At 33.9% G+C, this 20,677-nt stretch overlaps 1 protein-coding gene across 2 annotated transcripts; it reads right to left on the reverse strand.

The window, feature by feature from the left end:
- Positions 1-5,453: 5,453 nt before the first annotated feature.
- LOC127861537 (beta-1,3-galactosyltransferase 5-like) lies at positions 5,454-19,934 on the reverse strand. Of its 2 annotated transcripts, none has more exons than XM_052400136.1 (3): positions 19,844-19,934; positions 14,699-16,062; positions 5,454-6,713 (listed from the first exon to the last, which is right to left on the reverse strand). In XM_052400136.1, the coding sequence occupies exon 2, from the start codon at positions 15,954-15,956 to the stop codon at positions 14,733-14,735; it is 1,224 nt and encodes a 407-aa protein (XP_052256096.1). In that variant the 5' UTR covers positions 15,957-16,062; positions 19,844-19,934; the 3' UTR covers positions 5,454-6,713; positions 14,699-14,732. The 2 variants fall into 2 exon arrangements, with proteins under 2 accessions (XP_052256096.1, XP_052256095.1); XM_052400135.1 differs by lacking the exon at positions 19,844-19,934 and adding an exon at positions 19,620-19,828.
- Between the last annotated feature and the right edge of the window lie 743 nt (positions 19,935-20,677).

The following is a 20,677-nucleotide window of genomic DNA, read 5'->3' on the forward strand; positions in this document are numbered from 1 at the left end:
TTGAAATGGGAAAAAGACAGAGACCTCATAAGGGGCCTTTTCACAGATTTTGGCATGTATTGAAGATTGTCATTAAATGCTTTATATTGATAATTGTAAACATTGGATCAACAAAGCTCCAGTAAAACAAGAATGAAATAAAAAAAGAAGAAAAAAAACAGTAACCCTCAGCTGAGCTGGAATCACTGACCCCTGGAGTCCTGGAGTAAACGTCTACCGCTAAGACCACTCGGCCATCTGTGCTTATACAATGATTGATGTATTTGATATTTTATATACCGTAAGCAATCCTCGTAGATTATCAAAATATAAAAACAACATCAGAACTCTCCAAATTATTCATTTGTTTCCTGTTGCAACGCTTTATAATTTCAGGTTTTTAAATTGTCAAAAGATGCATAATGGATAATTTAGAGCATCGTAATTGTTCCGAATTTTACTGTTTCCTCACCAAATATCATAACTATAACGAAAATTTGCAAATCTGAAACAACTTTTTTTGATTTTTTCAATTTACCAAAACGTGAAAAAGGCACATTTAATGCTTTGCAAAGCTCATGCCATTCCATTGGTGTCCACCATACATTCTTCTTTCTCCTCCTTTATGAAAATTTTGTATGAAAGTTACTGATGAAGTAATGTTTGGATGTTAGCATTAAGTATCATTTTAATGTTTTGGATTTTTTGTTTTGTTTGTTTATAATGAAGTTATGGACCTAAACATTAGAAATATAGGAATAGTGTGTAATTATAACAATACATGTTTTAATTGCATAATGCAGACTTTTAATTCACATATCAATTGCCAATTATTTCACAAGTTCTGCAATTAAATGACTGTCTTTATACATTATTTGATTATAACTATGGCATTTTAGTATAATGGCATACAATGGGAATTAAACAAATCTTTGCTAAATAAAAAAAAATAAGATTAAGGAAATAACATATTTCAATTTTATATTAAAGGTACTTAAGGTAAATCTACTTTTGTAAATATTAAAGATACCTATCATATCAAGACTTAAGTGTTTATTTTCACTTGCAACTGTTATGTGGCATTGTATCAATGATTATTGATATTATTATCATAATACACTCATTTAAATTTGTTTATTTTGATGGAATGTTATTTTGTAAGATACCAGTCTTGTCAGTTGTAAGTACCTGGCCAGTCATGGTGTGCATTTTCTACTGTAACAGTTGAAATGAAACCAACCGTCCATCGAAGTATACTTAATTTAATGTCATTAAAAGATTTCTTCCCTTCTTTATAATTACGTTATAAAATTAAGGTTATAAACAAAAGGACATGTCCATTAAAAATCTTCCTTTATAGTTACAATATTTCTTGGATATGTCAAAACCATCAATTTTAGATAAAAACTTAGTGCAAAAGTAATGTATCTTTAGATACAATAGTTTTGCACCAAATTATATTGGCTAAAAAGGAATAAATTTTAACGCAACAGTATTGTATCTTGATATTAATCAAATACATTTAAATGAATCAATATTTAAACAAATTGTTAACTGTTATGTTTAAATACAGTTATTTACTACAAGTTTTAGCCTGGTTTTTATCAGGAAGTGAAAATTAGGGAAACAAGGATGTTTTTTTGATCTCCTGTAAAATTCTAAAAATGTGAGTTACAATAGTTTTGCGCCAAACCCTCGATATAAAAATTTAACTTAACTCAAAGTGCTCAATTTAAGGTTAAATATAAAGTATATCTTCTGATGTTCATGAAACAATCACAAATTTAGGCACAATAATAGCCATGTATAATGCATATCTACATTCGTAACAACTTTATCCCGACATAAATTCCTACAAACATTGGTTCCTACGCTATACATTCTACAAAGACAGACATTTGATTGTTTCCAAATAAGACCTAACAAAAATAAGTGCCAATTAACTATTCCAAGATGCAGATTTTTTTCTTCTTAACCTGGAAATCATAGTCAACAAGTTTTGCAGTTAATTTGGATATAAGCGTCCATCTTTGGTGTACACTGTAAATGTTAAACAATTTAAATGGCTCCTTGTTTTAAAAAAAATGTCATAATAATGGCTACAGCTTTTAATTAATGGAAATCTGGTGGAAATGTCTGTTTGTTCCTACATGTATATGTTTATGACACCATTGACCCATATAACATTTACTACAATCACAAAATGTTTTTTAATGAGATACAAAAAATCTCTACCAATCTTAAATACATAACTACAAATTAGGGACAATTTAGGTGCTGATCATGGAAATTTCTACATGCACATTGAGATGTACAATTCAACAGCATCAATTTTGAAAATTTTGATTCCGATTATTGCTTAGGCTTGTGCACACGGTAGGTGATTACTAAACAACACTTAACCCTTTCCCACTAAGAGGCAAAATGAATGCTATGTGCAAACAGCATAAAACCAGAATAAGCTGGGAGTAACTCGCAGTCTGTTCAGGTTTTATGCTGTTTGCTGCTCATCAGTATCAAAGGGTTGGAAATGAAGCCTTTAAAACTTAAATCTAGTTAGAACGGTTTTCAATTAAATATATCTTTTGAAGAGACTACAAACACGTCAAAATACGTATCTAAGTGGTAAAGTTTTAAGCACTCGCCTGTACCTTGAGGAACTGAACTATTCTGAGCAGCAGTTTTCACAAGGTTTCACTTTAGCCATATCAGGAAATTTGCCCTGTCCCCTGTCGGCCATTTTTTTAAATTGCCATAACCATTTGGAAACCAGTCTAAAATAAAATCAGAACACATTTACTTAGCAAGTTTCGTGATAAGGCAGAAAATGTTAATGCTAGAGAATTCAGGTTTAATATAAAAGAAAAGACAAGAGCACCGCATAACGGTTGCCACGCTCGGCTGCGAAAGCTTGTCAGAATTTTTATTTTTTTGAAAAAGGTCACAGTGACCTTGACCTTTGACCTAGTGTCCCAACAAGAGATGTGTTTAACACAATGCCCCCTCCTGCGCCACATTGAAATAAAATTTCTATTTATCATTTGACAGGTATACCAATCAACTCACTTTAAAGGTTATTACTTCCCTTGAATTTTGTCCAATCCAACCGGGGCGGAGGGGGGGAGGGGGGGTCTCGCAGTCAATTATGACCATGTCAGACATCACTGACAACCAAGGCCTGTGGTTTAAAAGAGATCATAACCAGAGTTGATCATGTATCTATGGACATTAGTCCACAGGTATGTAATAAACATCAAAGAAATTATAATTATATCATTTAAAAAAACTTTGACAAATCAATCATTTGGGTTATAAATAATCAATATAATAAATCTGAACAGTAACTGTGAAAAGAACTTCAATTCTTGGTAAGGAAATATATAATATGAGATTTATAATTATATAAATTACTTCCCTTGAAAATAATTGTCTGTAACAAATCTCTATTTTTAGTAGCAAATAATTAAAAGCCACTACTGTGACTGTAGATTCACAACTCAAAATGTGCAGCTCCATGAGATACACATGCATGCCAAATATATAAAGTGGCTATGTTCAATATTGAATAATTTTCTCCCTTTTTAAAGCTTATAACTTCCCTTAAATCTGTATTTTTTACCATAGACCTTAAAGGATGACCTTGACCTTTTACCACAATGTGTTTGTCAGAAACACAATGCTGCCTACTGCGCCGCTTTGATTTATTTAACAAAAATATATACGTGCGCAGGTCAGATAACTATGTCCATTTAAAGCTTATTACTTCCCTTGACTTTGTTTTTTCGACCCTAGACCTTGAAGGATGATGTTCACCTTGAAATTTTACCACTCAAAATGTGCAGCTCAATGAGAGACACATGCATGCCAAATATCAAGGTGCCATCTTCAACATTTAACAAGATGTGTTTGTGAAACACAATGTCCCCCTATATGACGTTTGACCTTGAAGGATGACCTTGACCCTTCACCACTCAAAATGTGCAGCTCCATGAGATACACATGAATTTCAAATATAAAATTGCTAGCTTCAATATTGCAGAAGTGACATTACATGAGCAATTTTGACCCATATATTTGACTTTGAAGGATGACCTTGACCTTTCACCACTCAAAATGTGCAGCTCCACGAGATACACATGCATGCCAAATATCAAGTTGCTATCTTCAATATTGCAAAAGTACTCATAAAATGAGCGATTTTGGCCACATATATTTGACCTCTGACCTAGAAGGATGACCTTGACCTTTCACCACTCAAAATGTGCAGCTCCGAGAGATACACATGCATGCCAAATTTCAAGTTGCTATCTTGAATATTGAAAATAAGCGATTTGGGCCACATATATTTGACCTCTGACCTTGAAGGATGACCTTGACCCTGACCTTTCACCACTCAAAAAGTGCAGCTCCATGAGATACACATGCATGCCAAATATCAAGTTGCTATCTTCAATATTGCAAAAGTACTCATAAAATGAGCGATTTTGGCCACATATATTTGACCTCTGACCTAGAAGGATGACCTTGACCTTTCACCACTCAAAATGTGCAGCTCCATGAGATACACATGCATGCCAAATTTCAAGTTGCTATCTTGAATATTGAAATACTGCAAAAGTGTACATTAAATTAGCGATTTTGACCCATATATTTGACCTTTGACCTTAAAGGATGACCTTGACCTTGAGCTTTCACCACTCAAAATGTGCAGCTCCATGAGATACATATGCATGCCAAATATCAAGTTGCTATCTTCAATATTGCAAAAGTTATTGCAAATGTTAAAGTTGGCGCAAACCAACCAATAGACCAACCAACCAACCAACAGACAGGGCAAAAACAATATGTCCCCCACAACTATAGTGGGGGACATAAAAAGTTATGGCCAATGTTAAGGTTTTAGCACGACGCCTACGGCGGACGGCGGACAACGAGCTGGCTATGACAATAGCTCGGGTTTTCTCCGAAAACAGCCTCGCTAAAAAACTGCCTCACCCCTTTGCAGCCATGTTTAAAAAACCGGAGCCATTTAGGAACTACGCCTAGATTACAATAAAACACATTTTCTGAGAAAGAGTTTATGGATTGGGGAAAAAATCTACATTTAGAGTTTTCACAAGTTTTAACTGTAACTTGGCACGCAAACCTTGTTTTTTAACCCACATGGCTCAGCTTTGAACTAGACCCAGATTTCATTGGGACAATTGTCAATACAATATTTCATGAGGATTGGGCAATAAATATGGCCTCTAATGTATTGACAGGGTAAATCTTGACAAGGGATGATGCACTGCGGACAAAAGGTGATCACAAAAGCTCACCAAGAGCATGTTGTGCTTATGTGAGCTAAAAACAAATTTGTTATCAGTAACAAACAACTAGCAACACAGTCTAAAACAGTATCACCACCTAAAATCTACGAGCAACCCAAAACCAACAATAAGATGAACACAAATGGCTACAAAAAAAATCTCTCTAAACATCGATTTATTGTTCTCATTATTGTATAATATATTTTGTCTATATCTATGAGAATATTATTCATTTTAAATTTTAAACTGCACAATTATAAATAATTCTTTTTAATAAACAATAATGGCAAATATAGGCATACTTGTTTCTGTTTTACATATTCAATGAATATTGCAAATATATCCAGGAAAATTAATTTTAATCTTAGCATATTTTTCGTCCTGAGACATGTTTCTATCTGCAGCAAAACAATTTCACGGTAAGTAAAACATGTTATGGTAAATAATTGACAATGTCGACTAAATTGCGTTGTGATATGAAAACCAAATGACATTCTCTCTTTAAATGCAGTTGAAAAACATATTTTTGTTAAATGCGCATCATTTAGCTACATTTTTGCCAATACAAGTATTTTTTAATTTTAACAGTTTGAATTTCAAACATATGAGTAATTATTACAACATTTTTCTAAAGCCACCCATGTATTGGATATAAGATACCAATTTGTTTAGAATTATATGATATTCTTATTTGTTTAACTTTCGAGCAAACCAAAGCAGACAAGACATTTTATATAAGCAGTAAAAATACTGCCACATTTTCACTAGAGATACAGCAAACATATTTAATAGCTTAAATTGACTACAGGTAGCATAAACATGCATCACAATCATCATTATTATACCGTTGGACAGAATCTGGGTTAAATGCTTCATCCATATCATACAGAAGCTTACAAAGATCAGATCTGTAGCACTCAGTCGCTTCATCAGACGCAAGCTCAGCGCAGAGATTTGACTGGAACAAGCATAGCTGGATGGAATCACTGCCTTCATATACAACCACATGTTGATAGTCAAGCCACGTGGTACAATAATTTTCCCTTTGTTATTTAAACTTTTTTTAAATTCAGGTAATGTATTTTTTATTATGAACATAGAGGTATACACTATTTTCAAAGTATGACAGTAAATGATGCTACTTTTCATTATATAATACGTAAACAAAAAAATATAAGATTGTATGTGAGAGCATGAAAAGACAACTCTGCGTTGAGATTGCATCAAATTTTGGTATCAACAAGGTGCTTGGTTCAGGTTGGTTTGGAATGTAGGGATACATTTATGTGCAGCACAATAAGTCTTCTGAGCTTTTCCATGAGATTCCCAGTTAAAAGTCGCAGATGAAGTCACATTTCTTGAAGTCACATTGTGGGAGCAATGAAGACTTTTCATATGACAATTGTCACTGTTTCCATGCAAATCTACAAAGATAAAACAAAATATAAACTGATAGAGGAATGTCAAAAAGAACTCTTAATGATTTAATGAGAAAGGCCACATCATTACTACGGTATTATGAAATGCTATCATTCTATGGTATGTTTCCTGTGGTGATTAAAATCACAAGAGGGACAGCTGCTGCAGACAAAGACAAGGGAATCAAAAATAGATATCATCTTTTTCATTAAAAATAAGGCCCTTCCTGTAGATTACTTCCCTGAAGTAATCATTAGAATTGTCCCCTGTTCACTTCCAGTGACTTTACTTGAGTGATAGGCATATTTACATTGTATCTATACTAACAATAAATATTGGAGCTAGCAGCCCAATTAAGCTGTCGTTAAAACAAACTTATAAAAGCGGTTTTATTTATATGTTTTTATTTGACTGAGTATTGCATTAAATGACTTTGCTTGCTGAATATACACAAGCACATGTAGGCTTTGCTTTGGCTGAATGTAAAGAAATAGAACATGTACATTGCAATTTTCATTTTTTTTACATTAATACATAGACAACTTTTTTAAGTTACTATACAGTCAGTGTTATATCATTAAAACATTATTGTACCATCATGCAATACAAGTCTTCTATATTATACAGTTTTAAAAGTTAAGCTTAATTACTTCTGATTAGATGAATATTGTCAGTTATGAAATTAACGGACAAACATGACAATAATTATATGTAATGCTTACAGAAATAGTTCAGTGCTTTCTTAACAATTTCATATCAATCTTTTAAGATACACCATCAGAAATCCTAGTTACATATATATCAGAAATTTAGAATTATTTCCTTAATGCAACATGTGTTATTATAGTTGTGTTAGTTTTTACAATGCTATTTTATGAGATGAATGGATAATTGAGACATATCGGAAAGCATGTCTGAAGTAAATATCTTATTTCTGACGTTGCAAGCATGTTTGAGGTGAACACCTTATTTCTGACCTGTCTGCAAGAGTACATGGATACTTGAGACTAAATCCCACTACATGTAAGTACTCCTTGCCTAATGTAACAGACTATTCATTATAATCATGTACTAGTGAAAAATGTTCTTATAGTTGGAATGTCATAATGTTGGAATAAAGTCAAAAACCTTATGTTAAGTTAAAAGCAATTAACTACATGTACTACTGAAAAAATCTGTTAATGTTGATTTTTTTTGTTTTGTTCAAAAGACAGCACATCAGTGGCACATTTGTAATTATTTTGCAACATGATATTTATTTATTAAAGATCTCTTTAGGACTTTGTTTATTAAGAAAGCCAGCAATTTTAAATGGGGCACTAGGTTTATAGTGCGCTATATTAATGATCTATCAATGGCTTTATTTCCTACTGTTAAATTGTAGACTGACAAAAAATAAAACTCAGGACTGGGGCACTTTGAATTGTAGAATTTATTTGGCAAATGGCGAAATAATAAGAAATCAATATGTTAACTTAAAACAATTAAATATTTATTAACATTACCTGAATTTGTCCCTTTCAAGTTTTTTCATACATCTAAAGTAAATTGCAATTAATTTAGTTCTTTCATGAGGATTGAGCTACGGTTTACTTCGGGGGGGGGGGGGGGGGGGGGGGATTTTTTAAATTGATAAAATGGCAAATTTGGGAATTTTTTTAATCAATACAATGCACCAAATTGGGATTAACATACATTGACGCATCAGGCCTTTTGCCTGGACATTTGTGGAAAATAAGCAATTTGCATGAAAAGTTATGCTTATATACTTTGTAAGCTGTATATGAAATTACATTTAGATAAAATAAAAAATAAAAAAAAATAATTGGTTGTTTTTTTTAATCGGTTTGGGATTGGGTCTGTTTTACAGCTTTTTTTAATAGCAGAAAAACTAAAATCTGGAGGCATCTTAACATTATTACGTTATACATTTTCATTTGCTAGTGATTTGTAATTTTGCATTAGTAATTGCAAAACCAAGTGTCTGAATTTAGGTAATTTACTATTTTAGCACTTTAATCAGAGAAAATTTGAGAAATGCACTTTGTGAAAGTGGCAGAAAGAATACTGTAAGTATCATCACTGTTTTAAAATGGTAGCAGGCTTTTCCTCAGGATTTTGATAAGGCAGAGGGGCCAAGACCGCTTCTTGGCAGTGCTTCAGCTTTACCTCAATTAAAGGGAGCAGCACCCTGCCACCCCAAGGTCACACTCTGACCCCATGGACACAGGTCTAGTCCTTTTTTTAAATCTTATTGCATAATAATTTTTTTTTGATGTTTCAATAATCTAATAAATTAACTCAGTTTTCACAGTTTCGGTTTCATCAATCATACAGTACATAAAAAATGTTTAAAACAAGAGATTGCCAAGAAATATGGTCCCCTACTGGTAAAACCAGAATTTTTTACGTAGGCACAAAATGAAATGAAGTGCATAATCTCCATATTGCCATCTATCCATGTTTCAAGTTTCATGAAAAAATATTAAGAACTTTAAAAGTTATCCCAGGATCCAGAAAAGTGTGACGGACTGACTGACAGGCAGACTGACAGACAGACGGAGTGCAAACCATAAGTCCCCTCCGGTTTCACTGGTACAGGACAATTTAATACCTACATGTGAAATGAAATACAAATCTTCAAAAACACATTTTACATTTAAAATACGTCGCAGGTAAAGCATTACCAAGTACCCCCTATAGTGCGGCTTAGTGCCCTTTTGACAAAAAAACACCCTGCACTTTTCAAATCCAAGCTAGATTGCTAAGCTTTACAAGTACTGTTCATGTGTCCTATATTAATTTATACATGACTTCAGACAATAAACAAGGGAAAAATGATAATATTTGGATATTAAAGCACAGTGGCACCACTCCCACTGCTTAAAGGCCCTGGGAAAACCCTGTTTGAACAGTCTCAAAAAATAAACAATTATTATAAAGATATGTTCAATAACAATTTGGTGAATAAAGCTTGTTGTGCATCTTCATTGGCTACTTTTTGTTTGACTTACTTAACTTTGATTAAATGACTTTGCAACGTGTAAACACATTTCCGGTTTTATCACGATGTTTATGTAAATATCAATTTTTCTTTGTATATTTTAAAGTGATAAAAGAAATTGGACACTGGTCAATTCATACCATGATTTTTAAAATGGTCCAAGAAATTTGCTATTTGTTAGCTTAATTAAAAAAAAAAAGATTTGCTTACTAACAAAACTTTTGAACTTGTCATGTGTCACATAACATATATAGTTTGGGTCTAAAATATAATTTCTCTGACCTAAAAGACTACAGGGTAAGCAAAGTTGAACTTTGTACTGTGTAACTGTTTTTTTGCTAGAACATAAAGACAACACTTAAACACCACTCTAATGGATGATTCTAATATTGATCAATTCACCCAAATAAATTGATTAACGGATAAGGATCAATGGATCGAAAATGGTGACATTTTCAATAACCATATTCATACATGTATCAATGATCATTGTCAAATAGGCTATGCAATAAAAAAACAATAGCTTTATTGAATTGTTGGCTTATAAAACCCTATTAAAGTTCGCAATGTTTGTGCCAGTGACCTTAGTTGAAATGTACCGGCAGGGCTTTCCTTTGACCGGAGCTCCCGGGTTTTGACGCTTGAAAATTACAGAATACCCTAGTTTGACTCTTGAGAAAATTACGGCATGCGTCTCATTTGACCCGGGGGAATGTACCGACTTGCGTCAAAGAGATCAAAAGTTGTTAAGAGAAATTGATAATTGGCTTGGGGCGGAGTATCTTTTGGTAGACGCTAACCGTTAGCGCCCGTTTCCAATCATTGAAGCATGAGTCCGCCCAGTAGGCGGAGTTTTGTCCATTGAGAAATCTAGTAATGACCAATTAAAACACTGCTGGTTCGATGACGCATGTATCAACGTTCCATTATTTATCTGAGCGTTTGTTATCAGCTGTTTGCAGAAACGACATGTATTAAACCCACTAAAACAGAATGGACTCGCCCGCGTCAGTTTTAATAATATCCAATATATTAATATAACATCCATATCCACAATATTTTGAGAAATACTTCCACAATATGTCAGAATGTAATTTCAATGCTTAATACAGTGTACCCAACCCAGTTTTATTCATATTTGCTCCGCTCAAAGACGCGCGAAAGTTATGCTGGCATATGTACTGTCTACAACGTAAATTTACACGCTTTGCATCAGAGTTGCTAAAAATAACCATAGAACTGGTATAACTGACCGTGTGGCAAAGTGACAAATTTGGATGCTGCATCTGCTAATTGATTACAACATGGTGTAATAATTGACCATTTGAGACGGCATAGAAAATCGGCGTGTTTGTCGCACGTCTTCGGTAAAGATGGCACATGAAATAATTAAATCCGGATTTGAGCCGTCCAGAGTCTATTTTAGATAAAAGTAAATCTGATTAGTTAGTTTAAGGAGGTATTTTGATGGTAAACGGCTGGCACTGACATGAGCAGTAACTGATGAAACATCTTTTTTTTTTAACATCTTCGCTACTTTCCGAAAACCGTACCATTCTACGAACGTTGCTATAGTTGTCTGCTAACTATAAATTATCTATTAGCAAAGTAAAGCACTGCAATATCATACTTAAAACAATATGTCAACTGAATTATATATTAATTGCGTATTTGCTAGGTTACTTATTACCGGCTTTCATTTTCTGCAGACAAACAAAACACGTATTTTATTTCATTTGCAAACGACGTATCTCTACCTGTTTTCGGACAGTCGTTTTCGGATACGGTATGGTTCGTCGATTTTAATTTATTTCCAACTGTCACATTATGATAGGAAATTAAGTGAAATATTTGGGTTTTCTTTATGTACGAAATATTGACAAGTATATCAGTGGCGAGTATGCATGACGGTCAAAAGATTAAATATTTGGATCTGGTGTATGTTTAACAACAAAGGGGTTACGATGCTGCTGACACAAGCCTAAGGCTGTATTTGCATTATTTATTGGTATCACAGTGCTGATTAGCGTGTGCATACTTGAATAGTGACTACTCCAGTCCTAGGTTGTAATTCAGCCAATCAGAAATAAACACGCATAGAACACTGACCAATGGGATTCATAACAGAGTTTCATGGGGCAAATGTTAGAGGGGAATAGTTCAGTTAGCGTTTAGAGTTGGAGGCGTACGGATCGAGAAAGATACGATCAGGTAGCTATCAGACTGTATTTGTATAACCGAAAATATTAAGTATGTTAGACATTTAATTGGACTAGAAACTGATACATGGTGTTGTTGAATATTTTATCCTAAATTATGCAGAGAAACCAACATAATAGGGAGGGACCGACTTGTCCCATGCGTGACGCGAGAAAATGGTAGTTAATGCAAATCTCGTCATCTTGGCAGTACACGCATGACGAGATATCGAATGATAGGCTACACACCGGTAATTTAAGAGTAATGAACGTTGTTATGACTATGGGTCGTCCATGAACTAGGAACGATTACGTGACACAACGGTCTTTATAACATTTTTTATAGAATGACGAATACACATTCGGTGTTACGGATGGTCTGGTTGATAAAATTTCGCATTGTACTCACAAGAAATTGCACATAGAAAGAAAATAAAGAATAACAATAAGCAAGGGCTTGAGGGGCTCTGCCCTCTATTCCCTTTATCCTACAGTCTCTGAATCTCTGCTTAATTTTCCGTATTTCGAATTTGGGACAATTGACACCCCTGATATATATTACATGTATGTCACTACAAGTGCGAGTGTTTTTTTCGTATTAATTTCACTATGCTCACAAAGTCACAATGTGGGTCACAATGTATGTTTGCATTATCTCTTTTATTGACTGGAATATAAGAAATAAATGTTTAGATATTTGTAAATTTGTTGCTTTTTATATAATATATCTCAGTAATTTGCTTAAAGTACAAAAGATCATTGACTCTCCTGCGTTATTATTATGACTCATACAAATTTGATTTTGACTCTTGAAAATTTGGTCCAAAGAGTCATTGACTCTTGAGATTTGAGGTCTAAGGAAAGCCCTGACCGGTCAACAGGTGTGTCACATAAACATAAACTCATCCTAGATTTTATCAGGATGAATCTTCTGACCAAGTTTCATGACGATCGGACAGTAAATGTGGCCTCTAGAGTGTTAACTAGATTTTACTATAGCCATACAAGGAAAATTGCCCCGCCCCTTGGAAGCTATGTTTTTCAAGCAAACAAAATTATTTTACACTAATCCAAGATATCATTGAGACCAATCTTCTGACCAAATTTCATGAAGACTGGAAAATAATTGTGGCCTCTAGAGTGTTAACAAGGTTTTACTATAGCCTTATAAGGAAAAATGCCCCACCCCCTGGTGGTCAAGTTTTTTAAGCAACCCAAACCATTTTCGAACTCATCCAAGATATAATTGGGACAAATCTTCTGACCAAGTTTCATGATGATCAGACAATAAATGTGACCTCTAGAGTGTTAAAAAGGTTTTACCCCGTGGTGGCCATGTTTTTCAACCAACCGGCATTATTTTTAAACTCGTCCAGGATATTATTGACATGAATCTTCTGACCGAGTTTCATGAAGATCGGACTATAAATGTGGCCTCAAGAGTGTTAACAAGATTTTACTATAGCCATATATAGCCATATAAGGAAAAATGCCCCGCCCCTTGGCAGCCATGTTTTTCAATCAAACGTAACCATTTTCAAACTCATCCAAAACATCAATAAGACAAATCTTCTGACCAAATTTCATGAAGATTGGACAATAAATGTGGCCTCTAGAGTGTTAACAAGGTTTTACTATAGCCATATAAGGAAAAATGTCCATCCCCCTGGCAGCCATGTTTTTCAACCAACCTGCATCATTTTCGAACTCGTCCAAGATATTAATGGGTTGAATCTTCTGACCAAGTTTCATAAAGATTGGACAATAAATGTGGCCTCTAGAGTGTAAAAATTTTACTATGGCCATATAAGGAAAAATTCCCCGCCCCTTGGCAACCATGTTTTTCAAGCAAAGGTTACCATTTTTTAGCTTATCCATAATATCATTGGGAAAAATCTTCTGAGCAAGTTTCATGAAGATCGGAAAATAAATGTGACCTCTACAGTGTTAACAAGGTTTTACTAATTAGTAAAGCCATATAAGGAAAAATGCCCCGCCTCCTGGCGGCCATGCTTTTCAACCAACCAGCATCATTTTCGAACTCGTCCAAGATATTATTGGGATGAATCTTCTCACCAAGTTTTATGAAGATCAGACAATAAATGTGGCCTCTAGAGTGTTAACAAGATTTACTGTAGCAATATATAACCATATAAGGAAAAATGCCCCTTGGCAGCCATGTTTTTTTCAAGCAATCGTAACCATTTTCGAACTCATTCAAGATATCATTGAGATCAATCTTCTTACCAAATTTTATGAACATTGGACAATAAATGTGGCCTCTAAAGAGTTAACAAGTCAAATGTTGACGCCGCACGACGCACAACTGACGATGGACAAAAGGTGATCACAAAAGCTCACCATGAGCATGTTGTGCTTAGGTGAGCTAAAAAAATACCTAAAGGTCGCCAAGAAACAAAGTAAACGATAAAAGTCTTTATGATTTGAGCATTTTGTATTAATAACTATTATTTCATTATTTTGCCAAGTACTGAGCAGAATAAGATATAATGGTCAGGACAAGTTGCTTTTTGTTCAGGACAAGTGAACTTTTGGTCTACTTGTCCGACCGGACAAGTGGATTTCCGACCGGACAAGTGAAATCAAAAGTTTATGTCGAGCCCTGCCTTATTGGGGGTAAACTTTGGACAGATTTTGGGGCAAAAAAGTACTTTTTGCCATTCCGAAACAGCCTGTAAGAGGCTGCAATTTTAGTAAAAAAATCGCTGGTGAATTACAATGTACCAAGAAATATTAAGAATTTTGAATCAAATTACAACATACACATTTGTAAGTTGTATGTAAGCCCAACAGCAGGGTCTAGTTCCAGGCATGTACAGAGAGCTCTGTTGGTTCAAGGCATGTTTGCTGGGCCTTTTTACTGCGCTCCATCATGGTATATTGCTCCTCCGCAGAGATGTGATGCACCACCACTAAATACACCAGATTACACGTCCGTAGTCCTGAGCCTGTCAGAGTAAAACGGCCACTTCTAACAGGTCGGACACCAATATTGTTAATAAGCACCCCAACGTAAGCATCTTCATTGGCAAAGGGCAGGATATATTTACTTGCATCCACTACTTTAGCCACAACATCTTTTGACAACAGGTACCCCATCCCACTTGCGTATGGAGGGTAGTGAGATGATGGGTATTCATCCATTGAAACAAACCACCGGCTTTCTGGATTCCGAATCACTTCTAATCGACTATCAGTCTGCATAACTAATCCTATATATACATCAGATTTTTGAGTATTCTTGGAGACTAATTCATCAAGTAATAATGTATTTACATAAACATCGTCATCAGTTTTCAACACATAATCTGACTTGCAAAACTGTCTCACCCAGTCGAAACCATGCATAATTTTCACTGTTAGATTCCTATAAGAATCTAAATAGCTGCCAGTGAGTATATCATTGTATTTACGAGACTCTGTTTGTAAATTCAAATAATCATTTGCATTTAAACTTCGGCCAACCAAAAAAACGCACGTCCATGGAAGAGACGACAAATTAAAATTAAATGGACTGCACCAAGTATTTCTTATTGAATTTCTTCGCTGAAAATTATTAACAGCGGAGGTAATGAGTATTACAGTTCTTGTATCGTTCATACAGCGTGGTTTCAAACTATAGCTATCATGGTAGCTTTGGATATTCCATTTTACAACTCTATTACTACTAAACTTTAAAGTGTTGTCCTTATCAACAGCGTCCAAAGGACGAGCCACAAGTTTCATGCGTCGTCCTGACTTTGATTTTTCACCTTGTGATGATTCATGATGTCTCATCAGTGGAACCTTACTGCTCACGTACGTCAGTATCACACTGTAGGTAATGATGAAGGCTATAGACAACAGTATAACTGATAATATACTGGCTTTTAAGATCACGCGACGGGCACTCTGGCGTCTAGTTCGAGATGGTCTCATATCCAGTAATTCCACTGACACTAATGTTCCCGTCAAAGACTGGAAAAAGCTTAACCTTGACTTCTTCCCAAGGTCAAGGTCACCAGATAATGCTGCCTTTGACATCCTGTCACTTGATAACTCATCCCCTTGATATACTGCTGCATGTAAACATGCAGGCAGTTGGGTTGGCTCTTGGCATTTTCAATCAGGGTAACATGATTGTATGATTCTGAAAATAAACAAGGGCTGTTTGTAAAACATGCATGCCCCCAATATCATATGGGATGTCAGTTGCAGTGGAATCCTTTGTGTGAATACGTTTTTTGTCACTGTGACCTTGACCTTTGACCTAGTGACCTGAAAATCAATAGGGGTCATCTGCCAGTCATGATCAATGTACCTATGAAGTTTAATGATCCTAGGCCTAATTATTCTTGAGTTATCACCCAGAAACCATTTTACTGTTTTGTGTCACTGTGACCTTGACCTTTCACCTAGTGACCTGAAAATCAATAGGGGTCATCTGCCAGTCATGATCAATGTCCCTATGAAGTTTCATGATCCTAGGCGTAAGCATTCTTGAGATATCATCCGGAAACCATTTCACTGTTTCGAGTCACTGACTCACTTTGACCTTTGACCTTGTGATCTGAAAATCAATAGGGGTCATCTGCCAGTCATGATCAATGTACCTATGAAGTTTCATGATCCTAGGTATAAGCATTCTTGAGTTATCATCCGGAAACCATTTTACTATTTCGAGTCACTGTGACCTTGACCTTTGACCTAGTGACCTGAAAATCAATAGGGGTCATCTGCCAGTCATGATCAATGTACCTATGAAGTTGCATTATCCTAGGCCTAATTATTCTCAAGTTATCATCCAGAAACCATCTGGTGGACGGACCGACTGACATACCGACGGACCGACGTGAGCAAAACAATATACCCCCTCTTCTTCGAAGGGGGGCATAAAAAAATATATAGAAATTGACATCTTCTTTATGTGCAAAATAGTACATTGTTATGATATTCAATTATGACATAATTATTATGTTATTATTTAGTAACTGTAATGTATATAATAAGGCATGTACAATGTTAAATTATGATCATGGTACTATTTACTCCACAATATACATATTAATGTAGAAAAAGTCAGATACATGTAACTTAGTTGCATCATTATGACTGTTCAGTAAATCATTTTATTTTAACATATCTATTTCATTTCTTCCATCTAACAGTAAGCGTTTGATTGTGTTTACTATGAAATACAGGATATTGCCATTGAATAAAGATTACTCAATAACAATGACCGTTCCAGTTTGTTAAAAAATGCTCGGAAAGAAGGGAAGAAACTGCGAGAAGAACACATTTCATGTGAGAAGAATGTTTTAAATGAAATAAATAAAGACATGTCAACTGAAAATCAGAAGAAAGGAAGGAAACGAAAAAACGATATTGCTGAAGAAATTGAAAATGAAGCCGAATTAATCAACATGAATGACGACATTCAATTTGTCAAAAATGAATATGTTGCTGTGGCCTACCAGGACAACTGGTACCCGGGTATAGTTCATCAGGTTTCTGACGATTCAAAAACTCTCACCGTTCACTTTTTAGCGCAAACCAAAAATACAGGACATTACATTTGGCCAACCCGTAAAGATGAACAACAAGTGAACCCTCGGTTCATTTTAAGGCATGGTTTCATGCCAGAATGTAAAAACTCTGGAAGACTTTGGTTTGTTGCAGAACATGCTGACATAACAAAAGCTTACCAAACATTCAGCAAGGTGTTTTTTTAGGTTAGTAAATTGTAGATACATGTATTTAATGCGATACTGTAAATTGTATATATTTTGATGTATCGCTGGCTGATGTTGCTTTCTTGTAATTAATGTCAGTGATTTTTTTTGCTCAAATTTACAGCCGAATTTCGGCTGCTTCCAAATCGCAAAAATACACGTTTTTTCCCAAAATTCTGACCAAAATTTCCCAAAAAAAGCCCAACTTCCAAAAAAAAAAAAAAAAAAAAAAAATTTTTTTTTTTTTTTTTTTTTTAGAAAGAAGTCTCATATAACTTAATTATGATTTCTTAAATCTAGGTCTCAACTTTATTTTTTAAACATCTTACAAAATATATAACTTGAATTATTTAGTCATTTTTGTCCATATATCATTCCCAAACTTGCCACTTTTATTGATTAAAGAAAAAAAACAATTTGACCAGACTCCTTTTCTAGAAAACTCCCTGAACATGCACTTAAAAACAATATCACTTCTGTTACTTATAATCCTATTTATAATGCTTAATTTTTCCCAATTTCATGGTTTATCGCGCTATTTTTCCCAATTTCACGGTTTATCGCGCTAATTTTCCCAATTCAAATGGCACAGGCTGTAACAAATTAAAGCAAAAAAAATCACTGAATGTAAATTCTAAATTGTATATAGTTTATATATATATATATATATATATATATATATATATATATATATATATATATATATATATATATATATATAAAGAGAGAGAGAGATAATACAGTTAAAAAGGAATTAACAATTTTCTGTATATTATTCCTGTAAATAACATGTTTTTACTGGTTTTTTATTTGCTACATGTATTTGTTCACTTTGGAATATTGGTATTACTTTGAAATATTCATTTATATTGGTAAAATAAAAGTTTTCTGTTCAAATACATGTTTGTTTAATGTCTTTATATATTATATATTAACAAGATGTACATGTAGACTATCAATCGATTAGGAACCAGTTTGAAAATTACATCAGTCCTATGAATAAGTGCTGCAGAGATGCAACAACTGATAATTAAAAAAAAACACGTACATCACACATGGTTTTTTATGGGAAAAAATAATTTGCACTTAAAGATAGACAAAAATAGACATGAAAAATGAAAAGAGCATGTCAATTTACATGTGCATACCAATTTTCATAAAGATATATTGATAAATAATTTTTTTATAACAATTTATATAAAAATATTATCAGCGTCGGTGCCGCGAATTCCTGCAAATTTGGTCTTCTACAGACCAAAAAAGTGGCTAAATTTGGTGAAAATTCCGCAACTTAAAATTCCCATAACTTTGGATCTAGTAGAGATATTTGAAAAATTCAAAGAGTTCTGAGTTTGTTTTAAGGAGCACTCTCATGATGTTATGAATAAACTAACAAGTATGGCTTTAAAAAAATCAGCTGGGGATGCTAAACATTATGGCAATCTTCCAAGACAAATTGCATTTGGATATGTGCCATATCTTCTGAAATCCAATATAATCTCACAATCTAAACAGTCAAATGTTACAATGCAGAACGTTTCAAATAATAATTAAGAGTACTTCAAAATGTATGAATATATATACATTATACAAACACATGAACAAACTTCAGTTTTTAATACAAAACAAGAGAAACCTAAACAAAGCAATTAGTCCCTGTACAGACTCATTGTATATTATAAAGGAATATTCTAATGGACAAACACAGGGTAATAAGAAAATATTATTAAAATAGTGGTTTGTTTTCTTAAACTGAAATATGCTTCAGAATAATTCATGTAACTTGTGTGTGGTTTATGATCGCACAAAACATATCATCAAGGACACATGCACTCAATTACTCGTGCACTCTTTATTTCAAATGGTATATTTAAGTATTAGGTTAAAACTATCAAATACTATGCAGTTATGATAAATTGTCTTGACATGATTCCAAAACACCAATACACATCACATAAATATGAGTGTATAATACCATTGTTTCTGCATTCTTATTCAGATGACGTAGGTCACGACGGCCATTTTGTCTAATCCATAATCGACGTAATGTCACATTTTGCAATAAGTTGATTTTACAGGGAAAAAAACCAAACGGTTTGAAATTAAATAATGCTGCATATGTTAATTAACGTCCGTACTAAACTTCATAGTTATTATAGTTCATATATTAAACGTTATTTAAAACAATAATCAACTTACACGCCATCAACCTCTCAGGCAAGGGAGGTAAATACAATATTATAATGAAAATGTCCGAGTAATGCCGAGCGTTGACAACAAACACACCTCCGGTTAGTTGACCAATAATATAGACCATCGGAAATTTAAATGTATTGTCCAAAAAGTGACTGTCAATGATCCATCAATAACATATATCTTAAGTAAAATCTGAAAGTATATACTTTATTCACTCCTATGTGAATCCATTACTCACAAATTAATATCAAAAGTTCCTAAAATTATTGTCATTGAATAAAATCAAAGCGTTGAAGGCAATAAAGTTGTCTGTTCTTTGAACGTATGCAATATATAACCACGGAGCGTGTATTGACAGGAGTTTAATCGAGTCTTTGACCCTTACTGTGGTAAATTCAATTTTAAGCAAAAACCTATCATCCGATTGTATTGGTTTAGATCTCTATACGTTATCTTGTTGCTTATTAATTCCTCTTTCAAAAAATATAACTTTTAGTATATTTCCGTTGTTACTAATGAATTTATAGCGAGTTAAACACGAGAAATAAACATTTTATGTTTTTGCCCCCGCGCGTTTAACCTTGTCGTAACTTTGTCACGTGACCAGTAGCAGTAGAAAAATATAATTCTGTATACGATAGAAAAAAGGGTTTAATAAAAGCTGCGCCATGAGCGCATGATACGCCCGTCGTTCGCCAATGAAGTAGTAAGGTAATAAATAACCCTTTGAATCATTTTTTTACTTCAGTTTATTTGTATTTGAATACATGGTTTATTTTATAAGTACATGAGCATGGAAATCACGAAATTTTGACGAACAAAGTCCCATAACTCTGG

This window comes from Dreissena polymorpha, chromosome 16 (assembly GCF_020536995.1).
Source record: "Dreissena polymorpha isolate Duluth1 chromosome 16, UMN_Dpol_1.0, whole genome shotgun sequence".
NCBI classification, from domain to species: domain Eukaryota; kingdom Metazoa; phylum Mollusca; class Bivalvia; order Myida; family Dreissenidae; genus Dreissena; species Dreissena polymorpha.